The sequence below is a fragment of the Rhinatrema bivittatum genome, chromosome 5 (assembly GCF_901001135.1).
Source record: "Rhinatrema bivittatum chromosome 5, aRhiBiv1.1, whole genome shotgun sequence".
NCBI lineage: Eukaryota > Metazoa > Chordata > Amphibia > Gymnophiona > Rhinatrematidae > Rhinatrema > Rhinatrema bivittatum.
In genome coordinates, this window is record NC_042619.1 from 82,678,672 (window position 1) to 82,699,161 (window position 20,490).

Genomic DNA, 20,490 nt, shown 5'->3' on the forward strand with positions numbered 1-20,490 from the left:
GAAACATGTAGATCAGAAAGTTGTATGGCCAAGGATGCACCAGGCAATCGACCCCTTCCGCTCCATGCTTTCTTCTATGACTGAAGAAAAGCAGTGCCTTGGTATTCCTCTGGGTTGCTATCACATCCACATCAGGCATGCCCCACCTATGAGAAATGATGGTCATTGCTTCCTCTAATAGCTCTCATTCTCTGGGATTCAATTGTTGTCGGTTGAGAAAATCCGCCTGCACATTGTCGTTCCCTGCTACGTGCAACGCTGCTATCAAAGCCAGATGCTGATCTACCCAGGACATCAGCATCTTCCGTTTGCAGAGAAAACCGCTCAGCTTCTGGTACTCCCCTGGCAGTTGATGTAGGCCACCATCATTGACTGTCTGACAGAACTCTGACTGCACAGTTCTGCAGAAGGGGGAAGAACCCTCCAGAGCCAGCTGCACCTGCTCTCATCTCTAGGTGATTGATGGACCAGGTCACTTTCTCCGCCGAACATTGGCCCTGCACAGACTGGGACTGACACACATCCCCCCAATTGCTGAGACTGGCGTCGGTAGTCACTACCATCCATTGAGGCACCTTGAGGGTCCACCCCCGCAGCACAAATGGTCCCCAGCCAAGCCACCACAAAAGACTTGACCTGGTGAACTTTGTAAGTGGTAGTGGAAGATGAAACTGCTCTGAAATCAGATCCCACCGGGATAGCAAACGCTTTCTGTAGAGGTCTCCATATGAGCAAATGCCCATGGGACCAGCTCCAAGGTCGAAGCCATGGAACCGAGGACCTGCAAGTAATCCCAGACCCTGGGCACTCGGGTCTCCAACAGGTTCCAAACTTGCACCTGCAGCTTGACAATCCCTCCTCTGTGAGAAAGACCTTGCCCACACAGGTATTGAAGCACGCGCCCAAGAACTCCAGAACCTGTGAAAGAGAAAGGTGGCTCTTGGCCAGGTTCACAACCCAACCCAAGCATCTCAGCGGTGCAAGACCGCTTCCAACCACCAGTCTGCAAGGTCCTCAGACTTCACTCGGATGAGCCAGTCGTCCAGATATGGATGAACCAGCACACCCTCCTTTCTTTTTTTTAATTCTTAATTTATCATTTTCAATTACAAACAAAAGAAAATGTTTGCATTTCACAGTTGGATAATATATACATGTCAAACAATACAATTAACAATATAAGAAAAGAAATCACACCTAATTATCCCAATCTGATATCAAAATAAATATAAAAAAAAGTGAAATGAGGGCAACGAGAATAATATAAGGAAGAATTATTAGGACATTCACTATTAAATTAGGCATTAAACATAGTATTACTCCACTGGTGCTAACAATAAGAAAATGACCTCTCCTTACTTAGGTTACTGGGGTGAGGTGGTTGGGCCTACGGGCATCTATGAATTGACAAATTTGATCTGGTTGGAAAAATATGAAACACTCATCACCCCTCTTTACAAAAGGAAAAACCTAGAGAAATAACATTTTGCCTTAAAAACTCCCTTCTCCTAGTTTGTGACACCTGAGCCAAATCTGGATAAATTCTTACTGCTTGTCCATATACATAACTGGAAATTTCCTAAAGAAATTACCCATTACATTATTTAGGTCTTGAACAGAAATAAAGGGTACTAGTAAAGTATTTCTATCCATTCTATCCAGGTTAGAATTTTCTAGAAAGCTAGTTAAATCTGCAGGGATATTAACAACTGCGGTTTCTCCTGTAGAGGAAACTCTCCTATTAAGGAAGTGACAGAAATTAATTGAGGGAAATTTTTCAGAGAAACTAAGAGCTTCTTTCAGGAACCGCTTCAAAGTGATAAAAGGTATTTCTCCAGCAATTTTGGGAAAGTTCAGGATCCGCAAATTCAGATGTCCAACATTGTTCTCTAAAATTTCCAGATGTCTAGAATAGGCCATTTGTTCTTTAATGGTAACCACATTAAGTGCTTGGATAGACTGAATTTTATTTTCAGCCTCCAAGATCCTATTTGTGGATATACTGGCCTGTTCCTGAATCTCAAGAATTTTCTGCTGAGAATTATAGGTGAGAGAGTCCATTTTATTCTCTAAGCGTCTTAAGAGATATCCCGTAGCCTCCCACCAAGTCCCATAATGCCTCAAGGGTCACCGCCTCCGGCCTTGAGATAATTTGCAAGGACTCACCACTCGGGCTGGTCGATGTCTGTCCTTGGCTTCCAACCACAGGAACCTCCACCTCTCCCCTCCTCCTCGGATCCCCAGGTTGGTCCGCCTCTAAGCCTCTGATGCCGATGCTCAAATCCGCTCCGGCAGAAGGAGAACGCTCCGTTTCCAGCGCGAGGCAAGGGAGCGCCCCTTCCATCTCAGTTGCTCCTACCGTGTCATCGGTCCACGGCTGAGAAGCGTCCTTGCCAGTGTCACGTTGTGCCGGAGGCGGGTGAAGGTCAGGGCTGAGGGACACCTCGTCCGCCGATGATCCCTGCTCTCCCCTGCTGGAACTCCCACCGAGTTCATTGGCTCTCTTGTTCACTGGCTGGGTCACGAAACGCAAGATGTCAAGCTAACCAGGAGAAGGTAAGGGTTCAGAGGGAAAAATCCTAACCTTCCCCTTTCTTTTAGATGGCATGATGAAGGAAATTGAATCAGGAAACGAGCTTTAGGGCAGCCTGCGTTCAATGGCCACTCTATGCCGCCATCTTGCGATGCCACTCCCTCCTTTGTGAGGGCTGCCGCTACCACCACCATTACCTTGGTGAAAGTCCTCAGAGCAGTGACTAGACTGACCGAAAGAGCGCAAAACTGAAAATGCTTCCCGAGGATCATGAATCTGCGGTATCTCTGATGATCTCAGCGGATCTGAATGTGTAAATATGCTTCCATCAGATCAAGCGAAGCCAAGAACTTCCGGCTTCGCACCGCCGCTATGACAGACAGACCTGAGAGTCTCCATCCAGAAACTGGGAACCTTGAGAGCCACATTTACTTTCTTCAAGTCCAGAATTGGACGAAGGCCCCTTCCTTCTTCAGTACCACAAAATAAATGGAATAATGTCCTGTCCCCCTCTCCTCCTGGGGGATGGAAACAATGGTCTCCAGCATTCTTAGTCTTTGGATGGTCTGCTGAGTAATACGTATTTTCGTTGATGAAGCAAAGGGAGATACCATGAACAGGTATCTTAGCATCTGAGCAAATTCTAAAGTGTAGCCTTGTCCAATCAAGCTTGGAACCCACTGGTCCTACGTGATCTTGACCCACTCCTTTAAAAAAAAAAAAAAAAAAAAAAAGAGAATCAACTGACCCCTGATGGCTGGGATTGAGGAGTGGGTTGGCCTCACTTCATTGTGCGGATTTGGCTTCGCTAGGTCCTTGACCGGAGCCTTCTCAGTTCGCTCTGTGTCCACAAAAGGACTGGGACCAGGACTGAAACCTCTCAGAAGTCTGTCTCTAGTCTGCGCCCTGAGCTCTGCGCTGATGGAAACGCCTTTGGCCTTGAAAGCGAGAGCGAACCGGCAGAAACCCTTTGGACCCTTTAGGCTTCTCTTCCGGTATCTTGTGCACCTTATTATCTCTGAGCTGCTTTATCAACTGTTCCAAGTCTTCTCCAAAAAGGAGCTTGCCCTTAAAGGGAAGTGTCCCAAGCTGAGCCTTCGGCGAAACGTCCACCAACCTGTTTCGCAACCATAAGAGCTTGCTAGCCGAGACCGCAGACACCATTGTCCTAGAAGAGGTGCGAATAAGATGTAATATCATGACTGTATTTAATTTAATCTCCATTGTAAGAATTTAATTTCAGAGCCATAATAACAAAACTCTACGTAGGACATGCTCTCATTACTATTACAGTCTAATCTCCTTTGTAAGAAATAAGTAAGCTTAAAGTTACAATACTAAATAAGAATTGATAACAATGCTAAATATGAACTAAATACGATGTGATAAAAGAGTTAATTACAATGCTCAATACATATTTTCTGAAGTTATAATGTAGTTACAAACACAATATTAAATAAGAACTTGATGATGTTATAATGTACAACAAGAAGACCTCAATTTTTTGAACACAGCTACAATGTAAACCGATGTGATATTCTATATTGAACACTGGTATATAAAAACCAAAATAAATAAATAAATATAATAAAGCGTTGGCCCCTTAAGCTACCGCTGCCTCTAAGCATTCCGCCTGCAGGGGCAAGAGATCCCTAGCACTCTTAACTACTGCATCCATCTCAGGCTTGCCTGAAGCATAAAAATGCTGTATACTGCAGCTCAGATGCCCGAGCAAAAATTTCAAATATCTTCTTGAGGTGCACCTCGAGCTTCCTGTCCTGCAGATCCTTCAGAGCTGCTGTGCCAGCTATTGTGACCACCGACATGGAAGCATCCACCTTCGGCACCCTCAAGAAGTCCAGGGTCTCCTCAGGCAAGGGATAAAGAGTATCCATAGCCCAACTAACCTTAAGACCAGTCTCCGGAGTGTCCCACTCCCTGATCATCAATTGCTTGACCATCCTACGGAAAGGAAAGGTTCTGGCCGTGCCCCTCAAACCAGCCATGACTGGATCCACTTTGTCTTGGTCCAGCTCCTCCTGTGGAACCGCTATTCCTAACTCCGTCAGGACATGCGGGATCATAGGACCCAGCTCTTCCCTCTGAAATAGGCGAACAAACTTAGGATTGTCCCCTTCCATGGAAGGAAACTTCCCAGGCTCTCCTTCCTGATCCGGACCACTGCTGGGAGGAGGGACACTGTGAGGACCATCCCCCGAGGGCAACCCCGGTCCCCTGCACCACTGGACCTCTGACCTTATGGACCCTTGTGGCCCCTGGTGTCTCTGACAATCTGGGCACCTTTCTAGGAAAACCCTCAAGGGGCCTGCGCCTGGGGGTGCAGCTCCTCTTGGCCTTACTGGCCAGATATGCTTTATGTAGTAAAAGGATAAAATCCGGAGAAAAATGAGAAGGCCCACACAAATCCTGCCCCCAACTGCCCCTCTAGGGCCCCCCCCCAGGCCTCCTCGGGGCTAGAATCAGCTGGCAACAGCGCTGGTGGGAGATCCCCTGCCCCTGCCACTTTCTCCTCAGCAGCCGCAAAAGTTTTTAAGATGGCCGTCATTCCCACACTTATCGGGAACAGATCGGCTGCTTCCTCTAGTGCAGCTGGCGACCTATCAGGGCTGTGCTGCTTAGATGATGCCACCACATATTCGCAAAGAGCCCTCCCCACCGGAGAGGCAGCGGGAGCATCAGCCGGCCTTGGAGAGCTGTGAGCAGTGCTCCCCACACAAGGAGCAGCGGCTTGCACACGGCATAGCCTGGTGCGACTCTGACTGCGTGGCAGACACCGAAAACAGCAAATGGGATCGGGAGCTGCAGGATCAATTTGGCTTGAACACCCTGCCTCCGCCTGCCACCAGCGACAGGGCAAATGCCAGGAAAAAAAACCACCGCTTCTCTTTTCTTTTGCAAAAACTTTACTAACAATAAAGAATTTACTTCCCTGAAGAATAGTGGCAGAGGCTTCCCACGATCCTCGCTGAAGAGAAGAGAGCCAGACCACCAGCTGTCATCCCTGGCATTTCAGAAAGAGTAATTTTGGGGTCCCCAACCCCTGCTTGACCTTAACCTACTACCAGGAGGAATGGTCCCACCAGGACCTGCCAACCTCCTGGGAGGAAAGTCTCAACAATGTCCAAGAAAAAAAAAAAAAAAAAGGAATTAGGTTAACTCAGGGACAGAACTGCAGCTTTTGCACCAGCTCCATCTGCTGGAGACAGTGAAATACTGAGGATATGCAGGTAGCACACTGGATTAAGAGGCGGGGCCTATGAAACTTTCTGCTGAAAAGGAGGCAAAACCCAGGAGTCTGGACTGATCTGGGTACATACAGGCAATGCTTCTTACAGCTTAAATACAACTTACTTTAACAGACTAAATAAAGAGTTTCAGAGCAGAAACATATGCAACCAAATAATCTTATTTTCACAAGCTATTATTTTCCAGTTCCCTAGAAAGATGCCAGAAGAATCACCTGACAAAGTACACATGTAAATAAAAATACAAATGAAAATAAATAAATGAATAAAAACAAATCAGCCACTGTTGTGGCTCAATATAGTTGCTTGTCAAAGAATCAAATGTATTCAGTTTTTCAAATGTCAAAACACAACGTGCTTGGCAGAAATAGAGAAATAAAACACTAAATTTTGCTCTGAACCTCAGGTCAAACTAGTACTGCACTATATTATGAAAATGTAATGCTATCTTACTATTATATTAGGTGTTAAAGCGTTCTCTGATAGCACAGAGTGCCTATAGGACCATAGACCATTTGAAAGTGTTTGTAATGCTCTCACTATACTGGCTGGTGACTAGAGTTTATGGAAATTGAAAAATATTTTCATAGAAAAAAAAATATATACCTGTTCCCTTATTTCTTTCATTTTTTCTGCCTTCTTGAGTTTTGTTGCATATTCTTGAACTTCTTTGAGCCCAATGTCAGTGCAGAGACGAACCAGGAACCGAAGACCTATAATCAGACATTGTGAAGATATTTATAAAGGCATCTCAGTTCCTGATAGAAACCAATTCTACCAAATTCAAAAAGTGTATAAGTGAAAGATTGTCAGGAGGTATTGGAGGTTTAAGGATTTTTGTCATGGTCAAAAACGTTATTTCAAGCAAAAGGTATGTACAGTGGAGCAATGAATAAATATCCAGAGCAGCAAAAAAATCCCCATAATTAAGGTTATGAACAATTACTTGTGTCCACCTACCCAGATGTTTATAAAATGGAGGAAAAAGACCTCAGAACCTCATGTTAGTTCTATTTAGAACATACAACATTTGTGAGGTAATATTGCAATCACTGGTCTTAGAAAAAACCTCCAACCTTCCTACCATCCAACTTCAAATTTTATTGATACAGGTTAATTTTTTATTTTTTTCAATTTTCTTTTAAAAAAATGTTTTTAAACTCATGTTTTAAGTATAATAAATATCTATCTATAGTATTTGTACCAAACTCTCTGAGTCTTTCTTGTAAATGATTACTCTCTTTGGCATTTTTTTGGAACGCTTATCTAACTTCCTTTTACTTTTTCCCCCCTTCCTCCCTCCTACTTTCTTAAAATACAGAACGAAAAAACGTGTTGGCTAGTTGTTTCTGAATGTGGCGTGTTCCATCTTTTCTCTCTGCCCCACATTTGTTACCCCAAAACAGTACCCTGGACTAACTTGAAGGGCTTTAACTTCACTCTTCTTTTAACTTTTATGTTCTTACTCTACCTTATATAAAGCTATAATTTGAAGGGGGCACCCCCACATATGGCCTCCCAATGTTGCTTCCTTCATCTTTTACCTCCTTTACATTTTGCCCCCGACATTTTCATTTTCCTCATCTCCTTTGAATCACCTCTCTTATTGCTGGTCCTCTGCTCCCCTTATCTCCTTCATCTTTCATCTCTGTCCTTTTTAATTGTTCCCACTTGCCCTGGAAAATGCACTGTAACCAAGATTTGTTGCGCACTAGTGAGACAGATATCAGAAGAAAGATATTTTGTTTTGTCATTAATGGATAGTCCTTTTTTTTTTCAATTCTGAGAAAAAGGCTTTTCAGATATATGTAAACTCTTTAGTGATTTGCCCTGGAAACAGCCCTGCACAGGCGAAATATAGGACCTGTTAAATCTTTCATCTGAATACTCCAGTTATTTTAAAACATCTCTTGTTAAAAGATCTTGTTAAAAGATCTCTTGTTAAAATATATGGGTTTTGCTGTAACACAGTTAGACCTATCTGGCTTATACTGTATACAGAGCTTGTTTGGCACTGTGAATATGTGGCTCACAGTAGATGCTGCACTGTTTTAGTAGCCCTTCTCTAGGTTACAACTCTCTGTCTCTATCCACAGTAATATACATAGTAATAAAGTAAATGACAGCAGAAAAAGACTAAATTGGCCCATACGTCTGCCCCAGTTAAGATCCTTCCATTTAGGCTAGATGTGCAAACATTCCCATATTCAACCCAACACACCCTTTCCACATTCGTTACAAGCATGCACAGAATCTGATAAAATACTGGCCTCCACCAATTCAGGCCTTGCATTCTTCCTCTGAGTCTTACAAGACCCGACACTAAATACAAAACTCAGATCCCTCTACCTTGTCTTATTACCAAGTTTTCTAACAATCTACACAGCCACCAAAACTAGCAAAGCCATTGTCTAAAATATCCAGCTGGTGCATGCTCACTGAACGTTTGGTTTTTTATTCCAGTGCCTTCCTGGAAACCCGATACAACCATACCACTGCTGTTAGGATTGTGACTGTCACTTCATGCAAGTTACTCTAACACTTTCTTGAAAACAAACTATTAAGGTCATAACTGTAAGTTACTTTAGGCTAGTGACATGGCTTGTGGTGCCTTTAAAAAAAAGATTTGAAGACCTACCTTTTTTTCTTTGGCCTTCAATTCTCGTGAAGTGGACTTAATTTGAATTAAGACCTTTTACACAAACTTTGCTTTAATGTTCTTTGAACTAGTTTGTTTATGTAGTCTACCATAAGAACATCAAGGTATACAATAACTGAGGGAAAATAATCAAATATTGGTTCCCCAATATACACAATTACCCAAATAAGGAGAACCTTATATCATATAACATGTATCATTTAAAACACACATTTATTTAAGAAAGACACAACTTAATATAAACCCACATATACAGTCATACATTTAAAATCACAAACGTGAAAGTCATATAGGCAGAAATATTCATAAACAAGATGTAATCATAAACAATATAACATTCAAATGATCATCCATATATTGTATTAAAGTGCTTCTAAGTGCAAGTTCTCATAGCTTTCATTCAGCTTCACAGCTCTCCTCCGTTAAATTCTCATGGCTTTGAGCTTCACAGTTCTCCTTCATTAATCACTGCCATAATGAAATTCACTCGAGTACCACCCGTCACTACTCCCGATACTACTCCCGACGAAGATCTCCGTTTCACCTGACAAGCAGGCTTCCTCAGGGGAAACGTCTAATATCCCTGCAACAATCAAACAAACCATTTAACTCATCCCACATAAAACAAATAACACCATATCGCTTTAACTATAAATCCTTACCATGTGAGTCCAACCAAGGGACACACAAAAATTGTATATCCAAGTCACGAATTTTTCAAAAATCTTTAATTCACTTGAACTTCATCAAAGCTTCATATCCATTCTTCAATTTGGTCACAACACTGCAAACCACAAGCATTATTTTAAATCGTGAAAATTTATCAAAATTTAAAGAAATGAGAGACAGCATACAGCCTGAACAAACGCTACCACCACATACCTTCAAAAAGTGGAAGTGACATCATCACTTCCTTTCTGCAAGGATCTCCATTCTACACACCTAGTGATTGCCTACTCTATATATAGTCCCTGCCACCTCAACTACCAATTAAAGAACTCTAATTAATTCACTCATCAACCATAATCCGATACTACCAATACTAGAGGGAACCACACAATCAACCCGTCGCAACAAATCTGCATCGAGCCTCCAAAGGGTCACCAATAACTGCAACGAAAAATAAACTTCCATCCCTACAATCATTTAATGAAAGCTCCCCACTCAATTGGGCCGTTGAGTCCATGTGGACTCACAGTATCCCAATTGAAAATATAACGTTGTTCAACCCGTCTTAAAATTGCTGATAAATCACCCCCAAACTGAAGTTTGATCTTTTTAATAATAAAGAATTTTAATTCTTCTATGAGTGACTGTTATCACTCCAGTGTTTGACTAATGGAGCATTCTCAACACCTAACCTAATCCTGCTTCTTCTATGTTCCCCAATACGTAATTTAATAGCTCTGGTAGTTTGCCCAATATAAATGAGCTGACATGGACAGATGATTGCATAAATCACGCCATTGGAAGTGCAAGTAAACCTTTCAGGGATCACATAAGGTTGACTCAAATTCGAATGATAAAACACTTTCAATGGTAACACATGCTCACAAACAGAACAAGATCCACACGCAAATTGACCCCATTCAGAATCTACTCCACTATCCAGACTCCCACCAAGCTTTAAATTGTCCCATAAGTTTTTCCGTTTTTTCAAAGAGAAAATAGGTTCATCAACAAAAATATCAATGGAGATAATACATGCCAATATTTCTTAACAATGTCTTTAATTTGAGCAGCCTTAGTAGAATAAGGAATAGTACAAACTAATCGAGAAAGAGGCTCCTTCTGCGAATTAATCAACAAATTGTCCCTGTTAGAAAACAAGGCACGTTTGTATGCCCTTTTTAAAACAGAATTGAGTAACCACGGTTCTTAAATCTGGTATTCAATTTTAAAAACAATCTGAAAAATTGAATACCAGATTTAAGAACCGTGGTTACTCAAATTCTGTTTTAAAAAGGGCATACAAACGTGCCTTGTTTTCTAACAGGGACAATTTGTTGATTAATTCGCAGAAGGAGCCTCTTTCTCGATTAGTTTGTACTATTCCTTATTCTACTAAGGCTGCTCAAATTAAAGACATTGTTAAAAATATTGGCATGTATTATCTCCATTGAGTATTTTTGTTGATGAACCTATTTTCTCTTTGAAAAAACGGAAAAACTTATGGGACAATTTAAAGCTTGGTGGGAGTCTGGATAGTGGAGTAGATTCTGAATGGGGTCAATTTGCGTGGATCTTGTTCTGTTTGTGAGCATGTGTTACCATTGAAAGTGTTTTATCATTCGAATTTGAGTCAACCTTATGTGATCCCTGAAAGGTTTACTTGCACTTCCAATGGCGTGATTTATGCAATCATCTGTCCATGTCAGCTCATTTATATTGGGCAAACTACCAGAGCTATTAAATTACGTATTGGGGAACATAGAAGCAGGATTAGGTTAGGTGTTGAGAATGCTCCATTAGTCAAACACTGGAGTGATAACGTCACTCAAGAAGAATTAAAATTCTTTATTATTAAAAAGATCAAACTCAGTTTGGGGGTGATTTATCAGCAATTTTAAGACGGGTTGAACAACGTTATATTTTCAATTGGGATACTGTGAGTCCACATGGACTCAACGGCCCAATTGAGTGGGGAGCTTTCATTAAATGATTGTAGGGATGGAAGTTTATTTTCTTGCAGTTTATTGGTGACCATTTGGAGGGCTCCGATGCGGATTTGTTGCGACGGTTGATTGTGTGGTTCCCTCTAGTATTGGTAGTATCGGATTATGGTTGATGAGTGAATTAATTAGAGTTCTTTAATTGGTAGTTGAGGTGGCAGAGGACTATATATAGAGTAGGCAAATCACTAGGTGTGTAGAATGGAGATCCTTGCAGAAAGGAAGTGATGATGTCACTTCCACTTTTTGAAGGTATGTGGTGGTAGCGTTTGTTCAGGTGTATGCTGTCTCTCATTTCTTTAAATTTTGATAAATTTTCACGATTTAAAATAATGCTTGTGGTTTGCAGTGTTGTGACCAAATTGAAGAATGATATGAAGCTTTGATGAAGTTCAAGTGAATTAAAGATTTTTGAAAAATTCGTGACTTGGATATACAATTTTTGTGTGTCCCTTGGTTGGACTCACATGGTAAGGATTTATAGTTAAAGCGATATGGTGTTATTTGTTTTATGTGGGATGAGTTAAATGGTTTTGTTATTGTTGCAGGGATATTAGACGTTTCCCCTGAGGAAGCCTGCTTGTCAGGTGAAACGGAGATCTTCGTCGGGTAGTATCGGGAGTAGTGACGGGTGGTACTCGAGTGAATTTCATTATGGCAGTGATTAATGAAGGAGAACTGTGAAGCTCAAAGCCATGAGAATTTAACGGAGGAGAGCTGTGAAGCTGAAAGCTATGAGAACTTGCACTTAGAAGCACTTTAATACAATATATGGGATGATACATTTGAATGTTATATTGTTTATGATTACATCTTGTTTATGAATATTTCTGCCTATATGACTTTCACGTTTGTGATGTTTTAAATGTATGACTGTATATGTGGGTTTATATTAAGTTGTGTCTTTCTTAAATAAATGTGTGTTTTAAATGATACATGTTATATGATATAAGGTTCTCCTTATTTGGGTAATTACCTAAGAAACATGCCATACTGGGTCAGACCAAGGGTCCATCAAGCCCAGCATCCTGTTTCCAACAGTGGCCATCCAGGCCATAAGAACCTGGCAAGTACCCAAAAACTAAGTCTATTCCAAGTTACTGTTGCTAGTAATAGTGGTGGTTGTTATCTAAGTCAACTTAATTAATAGCAGGTAATGGACTTCTCATCCAAGAACTTATCCAATCCTTTTTTAAACCCAGCTATACTAACTGCACTAACCACATCCTCTGGCAACAAATTCCAGAGTTTAATTGTGCGTTAAGTGAAAAAGAACTTTCTCTGATTAGTTTTAAATGTGCCACATGCTAACTTTATGGAGTGCCCCATGTAATATGTGGAATATACATTTTAAATAAATGAAATGAAAATGAAATACTTCTATTTGCCCTTCACTTTTAGCAAGTAAGGAAGGATCCTCTGTGTTTATCCCATAACGTGTTGAAATCTGTTAATCTTTTAAATTCTACATCTATTCTGAGAGAGCATTCCAGGCATCCATCACTCTTTTCATGAAAAAATATTTACAGCATTGTTTGAGAGTCTATCCCCTTGGAGCCTCATATCATGATCCCAAGTTCCATAATTTCCTTTCCATTGCAAAAGCTTTACTTCTTGTGCAGATATTTGAGTGTCTATCCTATCCCACTATCTCTCCTCATCTCTAGATTAAACATATTAAGGTCCCTAAGTTTCTTCTTAATTTTTTTTTGTCTCGACCCTGCGCTATTTTGATTTGTCTTTCTCTAGAACACCTCTAGCCTACATATCCTTTTGGAGATACAGAATTAAACGCAATATTCTAGGTAAGGTCTCAGCATGGACCTCTTTTTTTTCTTTGCTTATGGTTTTCCCTGATGCTTTGGCCACTGCCTTATCACAGTGCTTTGTTATCTTGAGATCCTCAGACTATCACCCTGAGATCTCTCTTGTCACTGCACATCAGCTCCTCACCCCAATTTGGAGGTACAGTTTCTAGAACTGAGCACAATATTATAGATGAGGGTCTGACCAATGAACTGTACAGAGATATTGCCTAAATAAGCATAAAACTTAGTCAATTACTTTTGTCCACTTTTGTAAATAGACCTCTGCCTATGTGCTCAGCTACTTAGATACAGGATTCATGGTACTATAAATAAAATTTTACTTGTAATAAAATTTAATAGACCGATTTTAAGTAAAAAAAAAAAATATCTTAAGCAATAATGTTCTTAACAACTGACTTACATTCAACATTATCTGGAAATTTCCTGTGAATCTCTTTGTAAGTGTCTAGTGCCTTCTGGTAGTTACCTTAAAGAAAAACAACAGACACATAACATATGTATTTAAAACAATGATTTATCAGACTATAACAAGAACATTTAAAACTATATGTAATATGACAGAAAAGTTCATCATCATCTTAATTGTTGTAAAAAAAAAAGCAAAAGCTGGCAACTGAAATGCTCTAAGGTACACATTTCTTGCCTGAACGGAAAGGGAGTTTTATTGCACAGATTTGATTACTATACATCATGGGGTTAATTTTCAAAAGCATTTACATACTTAAAACTGGATTTTATACGTGCGAATGAACTTTGGGGTCGATTTTAAAAGCAGCGAGCGCATGTATGGATACGCTGATTTTATAACATGCAGGCGCACGCGTGTTCTAAAATCTGATGGCCAAACTCACGCGCACATGTGCGGGCGGCCCTCAACTCGCGTGCTGGGAGGGGGGGTAGATTTTCTAATTATGTGCAGCAACACGATCAGCCTTTTTCCCAGTTCCCTTCCAGACCGCTCCAATTAAGCGGACTAGGATGGATCTTCCCTATCCCCTTACCTAACCCTTCCTCCCTCTTCCCCTCTCCTCCCCCTAAACCTAACTATCCCCAAATTTTTTATTTTGGTACTTACTACTCCTCTGGAGCAGAAGTAATCTCTGCGGCCAGCTGCCGGCCAGTGTGCGCTTCCCCAGGACACCATCAAATGGCCCGTCCCACCTACACCCCACCCTCGGCCCACCCTTTTGGAGAGGCCCGGCACTTTGGCGCGTACTGGGGTTTACACGCGTGGCCAGGCCCATTGTAAAATGCGCACGGTGCACACAAGGCCCAGCCACGCACATAAACCCTGAAATTTACGCATGTAGTCCATTTAAAATGTACTTGTTTATGCATGTAAGTGGTCTTTTGAAAATATCTACAATATATGCCATTGAATTTTCCATGGGTTATACACATATAAGTGCACTTTATGCACGTAAATGGTTTTTAAAAATTGCTATGATAGTATGCTACATTTAGACGCGTAACTCCTTTGAAAATTACCTCCTTACTTAAGCAAGCAAATAATTAATATGAAGTTTGAGTAGATGTGCTCTTTACTGACAAAGTTGCAGGGTGTCTATCTTTAAAGTAGCAGTTAATCAGAGAGAAAAAGACTGAAAGAATAAAACTATGCCTAAAGTAACTGTAAAAGTATTTGTAATTGTGCTACCATATTTTGAACATACTTAATCTCCAACGGTTGACAAGTATTTGTGTGGAAGATATTTTATTCATAACTTGTTGGATTTGCTTCCCATTCCCCACCCTCGTTTTCTTGGAGGCCGTGGTATTATGATATTAATCTTCTGGCCAAGGGATATAAATTACAAATTTCTTCAGATGTGGTTAGGTCAGGACTTCCCAAACCTGTCCTGGTGACCTCACAGTTAGTTAGGTTTTCAGGATATCTAGAACGAATATGCATAAGTTTACATATACTGGAGACCTGGCATATGCAGATTTATTCCCTGCACATTCATGGAGGATATTCTGAAATCCTGATTGGCTGTGATGTCACTAAGGTAATTTTGGAAAGCTCTAGGATAAGCTGTTGATGTAACTTGTTTAACAACGCAAGGGTTTGTTTTACTTCAGAGTCAATAAGGCAATTCAGGTTTTTCCAGAGAATAAAATTAGAATTAAAACAAGTTCCTATTATGTGAGAAATTTAAAAACTGGAAATATTAATTAGCACATGAATGGATGTGAATATTAGAAATGTTATTAAAAAATGAATACATACAATGAAAGGACACTTACCACTTCGTCTATAGCAACTAGCCACCATCAGCTGCCATTTCACTTGAGTAGGTCTGAAAAACATCATCATCATCATCATCTAATTATGACATGCCCATCATCATCTATTTATGACACGCCTTTCCAGCCAAGAATATAAGACAAGTCAGATATAGATAGAGTTAATAATATAATACAGCGGAGTAATTTGTATAGGTTAATTAAGTTACAGGCAGTAATATTAACATAAGGAGGTCTAACAGTTGAGTAAGAAAATTCCTTTTCACTCAGTGCATAGTTAAGCTCTGGAATTCATTTAAAAAAGGTTTAGATAAGTTCCTAGAGGAAAAATCCATAAACTGCTATTAATTAATAAGCAATTGTAGCTTGATTGATTTATTTAATATTTGGGTACTTGCCTGGTACTTGTGACTTGGTTGGCCACTGTTGGGCACAGGATACTGGGCTTGATTGACCCTTTGTCTGACCCAGTATGGCATATCTTATGTTCTTCTCTGTGTGCCTCACATTGATCAGGTTTCTTCTCGGTTTTGAATCTTCTACAGCAGTGGTTCTCAACATTTTTTCAGCCGGGACACACCTGACAGATGGTTCTCACATGCGTGACACACTGAACATGTACCATCACGGGGCTAAATGTAAACATACATATTGCTTCCTCAGGAACCCCCTTAACACCCAACAATGGGTGCAGAGCAGAACTAGGGCATTACTCATACGACTCATCATACAAAAAAGATATTCTGGTTCTGATGACATCTCAGTAAAAGCAAAACAAACTCCCTTTACTGGCAGGCACAATACCCCTCCTTATGAAAAGACAGTAATTTACCACTAATGCATGTCCTATTGAGAAAACACAACAAATAAGACTGATGCAAATGCCTACATGCTAGTAAAATACCTCACCTCAGTCACACACACAGAACTGACCTTCACCAAGTACAGAAAGACCACAAATTATAAATATGGAGACAAACTGGAATGAGAATCGAACGATCAGAAGAAGCCCTTTATTTCAATGCCCGACTCTGGCCGAGTTTCGCTCATAGAGCTGCCTCAGGGGCAATTCAATTAGCAGGACTTAAAATATGCCTGCAGGGCTGCTGTCACACTGTCACAATGTCACAATATCATTAGTGTCTGCAGAGCACTCTGACATTCCTTCTGCTAGACACTAGCAGAAGGAATGTCAGAGTGCTCTGCAGACACTAATGATATTGTGACATTGTGACAGTGTGACAGCAGCCCTGCAGGCATATTTTAAGTCCTGCTAATTGAATTGCCCCTGAGGCAGCTCTATGAGCGAAACTCGGCCAGAGTCGGGCATTGAAATAAAGGGCTTCTTCTGATCGTTCGATTCTCATTGTCTTTACTGTATCACAGCCAACTGGATCGGCTTCCGATTTGCTTTTTGGGACAAACTGGAATGGAAAACCAAAAAGCCACTCTGCATGCAATGCAAACCTGGAGAAATGGAAAGAGAAATATAGCACCTAACATAGTCCCAGGAAATGCAATAATGCACACAAACTAATCCGCACAAAGTTACACCTGGATTATGGAACACACTCAAACAGTAACAACTCTATCTAAGAAATCAAATATTAAACCAGGCCCTAAACACTAATACACCTCCTATTAGGAAAACAGAACAAGCCAAGCTGCTATAGATCCCCACACAGAAATAATTGAAAAGCTATACTAATAAATGTTACAAAACAGCTGAACAGAATAACATCCAACAATTAAAAACTTATAACAATTATTAAAAATTGTCCAAATATAACATAGAAACATAGAAATGACAGCAGAAGACGACCAAACGGTCCATCCAGTCTGCCCAGCAAGTTTCACACTTTTTTTTTTCTCTCATACTTATATTACTCCTGGCTCTTAGTAACCTTTTGGTTCTATTTCCCTTCCACCCCCACCATTAATGAGAGAGCAGTGTTGGAACTGCATCTAAGTGAAATATCTAGCCCAATTAGTTAGGGGTAGCAACCTCAGCAATGAGCAAGCCATACCCACACCCACCTGCCCACCCAGACTAAATAATTCAGTCCTTGTTGGTTGTTGTCTGAATATAGATCCACCTTTCTTCATTCCCCCTGCCGTTGAAGCAGAGAGCTATGCTGGATATGCATTGAAAGTGAAGCATCAGGCTTATTTGGTTTGGGGTAGTAGCTGCCATAACATGCAAGCTACTCCCCGCTTTTTTGTGAATGCAAATTCTTTTTTCCACATTTCCTCTTGCTGTTGAAGCTTAGAGCAATGTTGGAGTCACATTAACCATGTGTATGTTTATTGAATAAGGGTATTATCTCCAGGTAGTAGCCGTCATTCCCGCGAGCCACCCAATCTTTATTCACATCCTCTAGATTTTATGGATTCACAGTGTTTATCCCACGCCCCTTTGAAGTCCTTCACAGTTCTGGTCTTCACCACTTCCTCCAGAAGGGCATTCCAGGCATCCATCACCCTCTCCGTGAAGAAATACTTCCTGACATTGGTTCTGAGTTTTCCTCCCTGGAGCTTCAAATCGTGACCTCTGGTTCTGCTGATTTTTTTCCGACAGAAAAGGTTTGTCGTTGTCTTTGGATCATTAAAACCTTTCAAGTATCTGAAAGTCTGTATCATATCACCTCTGCTCCTCCTTTCCTCCAGGGTGTACATATTTAGATTCTTCAATCTCTCCTTATAAGTCATTCGATGAAGACCCTCCACCTTTTTGGTCTCCCTTCTCTGGACCGCCTCCATCTTGTCTCTGTCTCTTTGGAGATACGGTCTCCAGAACTGAACACAGTACTCCAGGTAAGGCCTCACCAAGGACCTGTACAAGGGGGATAATCATTTCCCTTTTCTTACTCGATATTCCTCTCTCTATGCAGCCCAGCATTCTTCTGGCTTTAGCTATCGCCTTGTCACATTGTTTCGCCGACTTCAGATCATTAGACACTATCACCCCAAGATCTCTCTCCTGCTCTGTGCACATCAGCCTTTCTCCCCCCATCAAATACAGTTCATTCGGATTTCCATTCCCCATATGCATGACTCTGCACTTCTTGGCATTGAATCTCAGCTGTCATATCTTCGACCACTCTTCCAGCTTCCTTAAATCCCGTCTCATTCTCTCCACTCCTTCCGACGTGTCCACTCTGTTGCAGATCTCAGTGTCATCTGCAAAAAGACAAATCTTACCTTCTATCCCGTCCGCAATGTCGCTCACAAAGATATTGAACAAGACCGGTCCCAACACCGATCCTTGCGGTACACCGCTTAAAACCGTTCTCTCTTCAGACAGAGTTCCATTTACCATCACACATTGTCTTCTGTCCGTCAACCAGTTTGCAATCCAGGCTACCACCTCGGCACTCACTCCTAAGCTTCTCATTTTATTCACCAGTCTCCTGTGCGGGACTGTATCAAAAGCTTTGCTGAAATCCAAGTAGATGACATTGAGTGCTCTTCCTTGATCCAATTCCTTGGTTACCCAGTCAAAAAATTCTATCAGATTTGTCTGACAGGATCTTCCCCTGGTGAATCCATGCTGCCTCTGATCCAGCAATTCTCCTGACTGTAGATAGTTCACTATTCTCTCTTTCAACAGCGACTCCATTACTTTTCCCACCACCGAGGTGAGGCTAATCGGTCTGTAATTACCAGCCTCTTCTCTGTTTCCACTCTTGTGAAGCGGGATCACCACCGCTCTTCTCCAGTCACTCGGCACCACTCCCGTTTCTAGGGTTCTATTGAACTGGTCACACAGTGGACCCGCCAGCACATCTCTGAGCTCCCTTAGTATCCTGGGATGAACCTCATCAGGCCCCATGGCTTTGTCCACTTTCAGTTTCCTCAGCTCTTCCCATACATTCTCTACTGTAAATGGAGTTACATCTACTCCATTCCCCTCCAATTTGTTAACTAGCAATGGTCCTTCTCCAGGGTCTTCTTTAGTGAATCTCAGAACTGAAGAATTTGTTTAATATTTCTGCCATTTCTTCGTCTCTCTCCACACATTGATTCTTTTCACTTTTCAATTTCACTATACCACTTTGAACTTTTCTCCTTTCATTGATGTATCTGAAAAATGTTTTGTCACCTCTCTTAATCTCTTTGGCAATCCTTTCTTCCGTTTGACTTTTTGCCGTCTTATTTTCTTTGTCTCCTTCAGTTCTACCAGATATTCTTCTTTGTGCTCCTCCCTTTGGGATCCTTTGTATTTCTTGAACGCTGTTCTTTTAGCCTTTATTTTGTCAGCCACCTCCTTGGAGAACCAGATAGGTTTCATTTTTCTTTTGCTTTTCTTTACTTTTCTAACATATAGATTAGTTGCCTTGGTAATTGCTCTTTTTAGTTTGGTCCACTGTTGTTCCACATCTCTCTCGTTCTCCTAGCCTACTAGTTCTTCCTCCAGGTACTTCCCCATTTCATCAAAGTCTGTGTTTTTGAACTGCAAAACTCGGGTTCATATGCTTCTTTTCCGTATCCTTTTTGTGATATTAAACCATACCGTTTGATGATCACTGGTGCTGAGGTGGGCGCCCACCTGCACATCAGAGATATTATCTCCATTAGTGAGAACTAAATCGAGTACAGCTCCCTCTCTTGTGGATTCCATTACCATTTGTTTGAACAAAGCTCCTTGCAGAGCATCCACTATTTCTCTACTATTGTTAGATTCTGCAGATGGGATTCTCCAGTCTACATCCGGCAAATTAAAGTCTCCAACAATCACCACTTCTCCCTTCTTTCCCATCTTTTGGATGTCTTCAACCAGATCTCTGTCAAGCTCTTCCTTTTGGTTTGGAGGCCTGTAAACCACTCCAATAAAAATGGATGTCCCATAGTGCTTCTTCGTTGCCCCATCTTCCTTGCAGCTCAGATGTTTGGATATTGTTTCTGATATAAAGAGCCACTCCTCCTCCTTTCCTATCCTCTCTGTCCTTCCTTAACAAGTTATAGCCCGGTATTGCTGTATCCCAATCGTGAGATTCCGTGAACCACGTCTCCGTGACAGCAACAATGTCCAAGTCTGCCTCCACCATTAGAGCTTGCAGATCTGGGATTTTATTGCCCAAACTACGAGCATTTGTCCTCATAGCTTTCCAGCTTTCCTGGTTCAGGTTACTGCTGTTCCTGGACTCCTTTTGTGACTTTACTTGAGTTTTGCTATCCACTATTCCCTTTCCCTTTGCATTTGTGCAAGGGGAAAGATTAGTGCCTTTGATGACAGATTCATCCAGCACACTGAGCTTTTTCCTTTGGTTACTGATCTGGAATT

The 20,490-nt window shown here is 41.2% G+C and overlaps 1 protein-coding gene across 3 annotated transcripts in view; it reads right to left on the reverse strand.

Annotated features, from left to right (window-relative positions):
- The window catches only part of LOC115092050 (intraflagellar transport protein 88 homolog), a 283,575-nt gene that overhangs the window by 39,153 nt on the left and 223,932 nt on the right, over positions 1–20,490 (reverse strand). For all 3 annotated transcript variants that reach the window (XM_029602517.1, XM_029602518.1, XM_029602519.1), the window contains exons 21-23: positions 15,207–15,259; positions 13,360–13,425; positions 6,406–6,512 (exon numbers count right to left, since the gene is read on the reverse strand). In XM_029602517.1, coding sequence (XP_029458377.1) covers positions 6,406–6,512; positions 13,360–13,425; positions 15,207–15,259 — 226 coding nt within the window. The remainder of the gene's footprint in view (positions 1–6,405; positions 6,513–13,359; positions 13,426–15,206; positions 15,260–20,490) is intronic.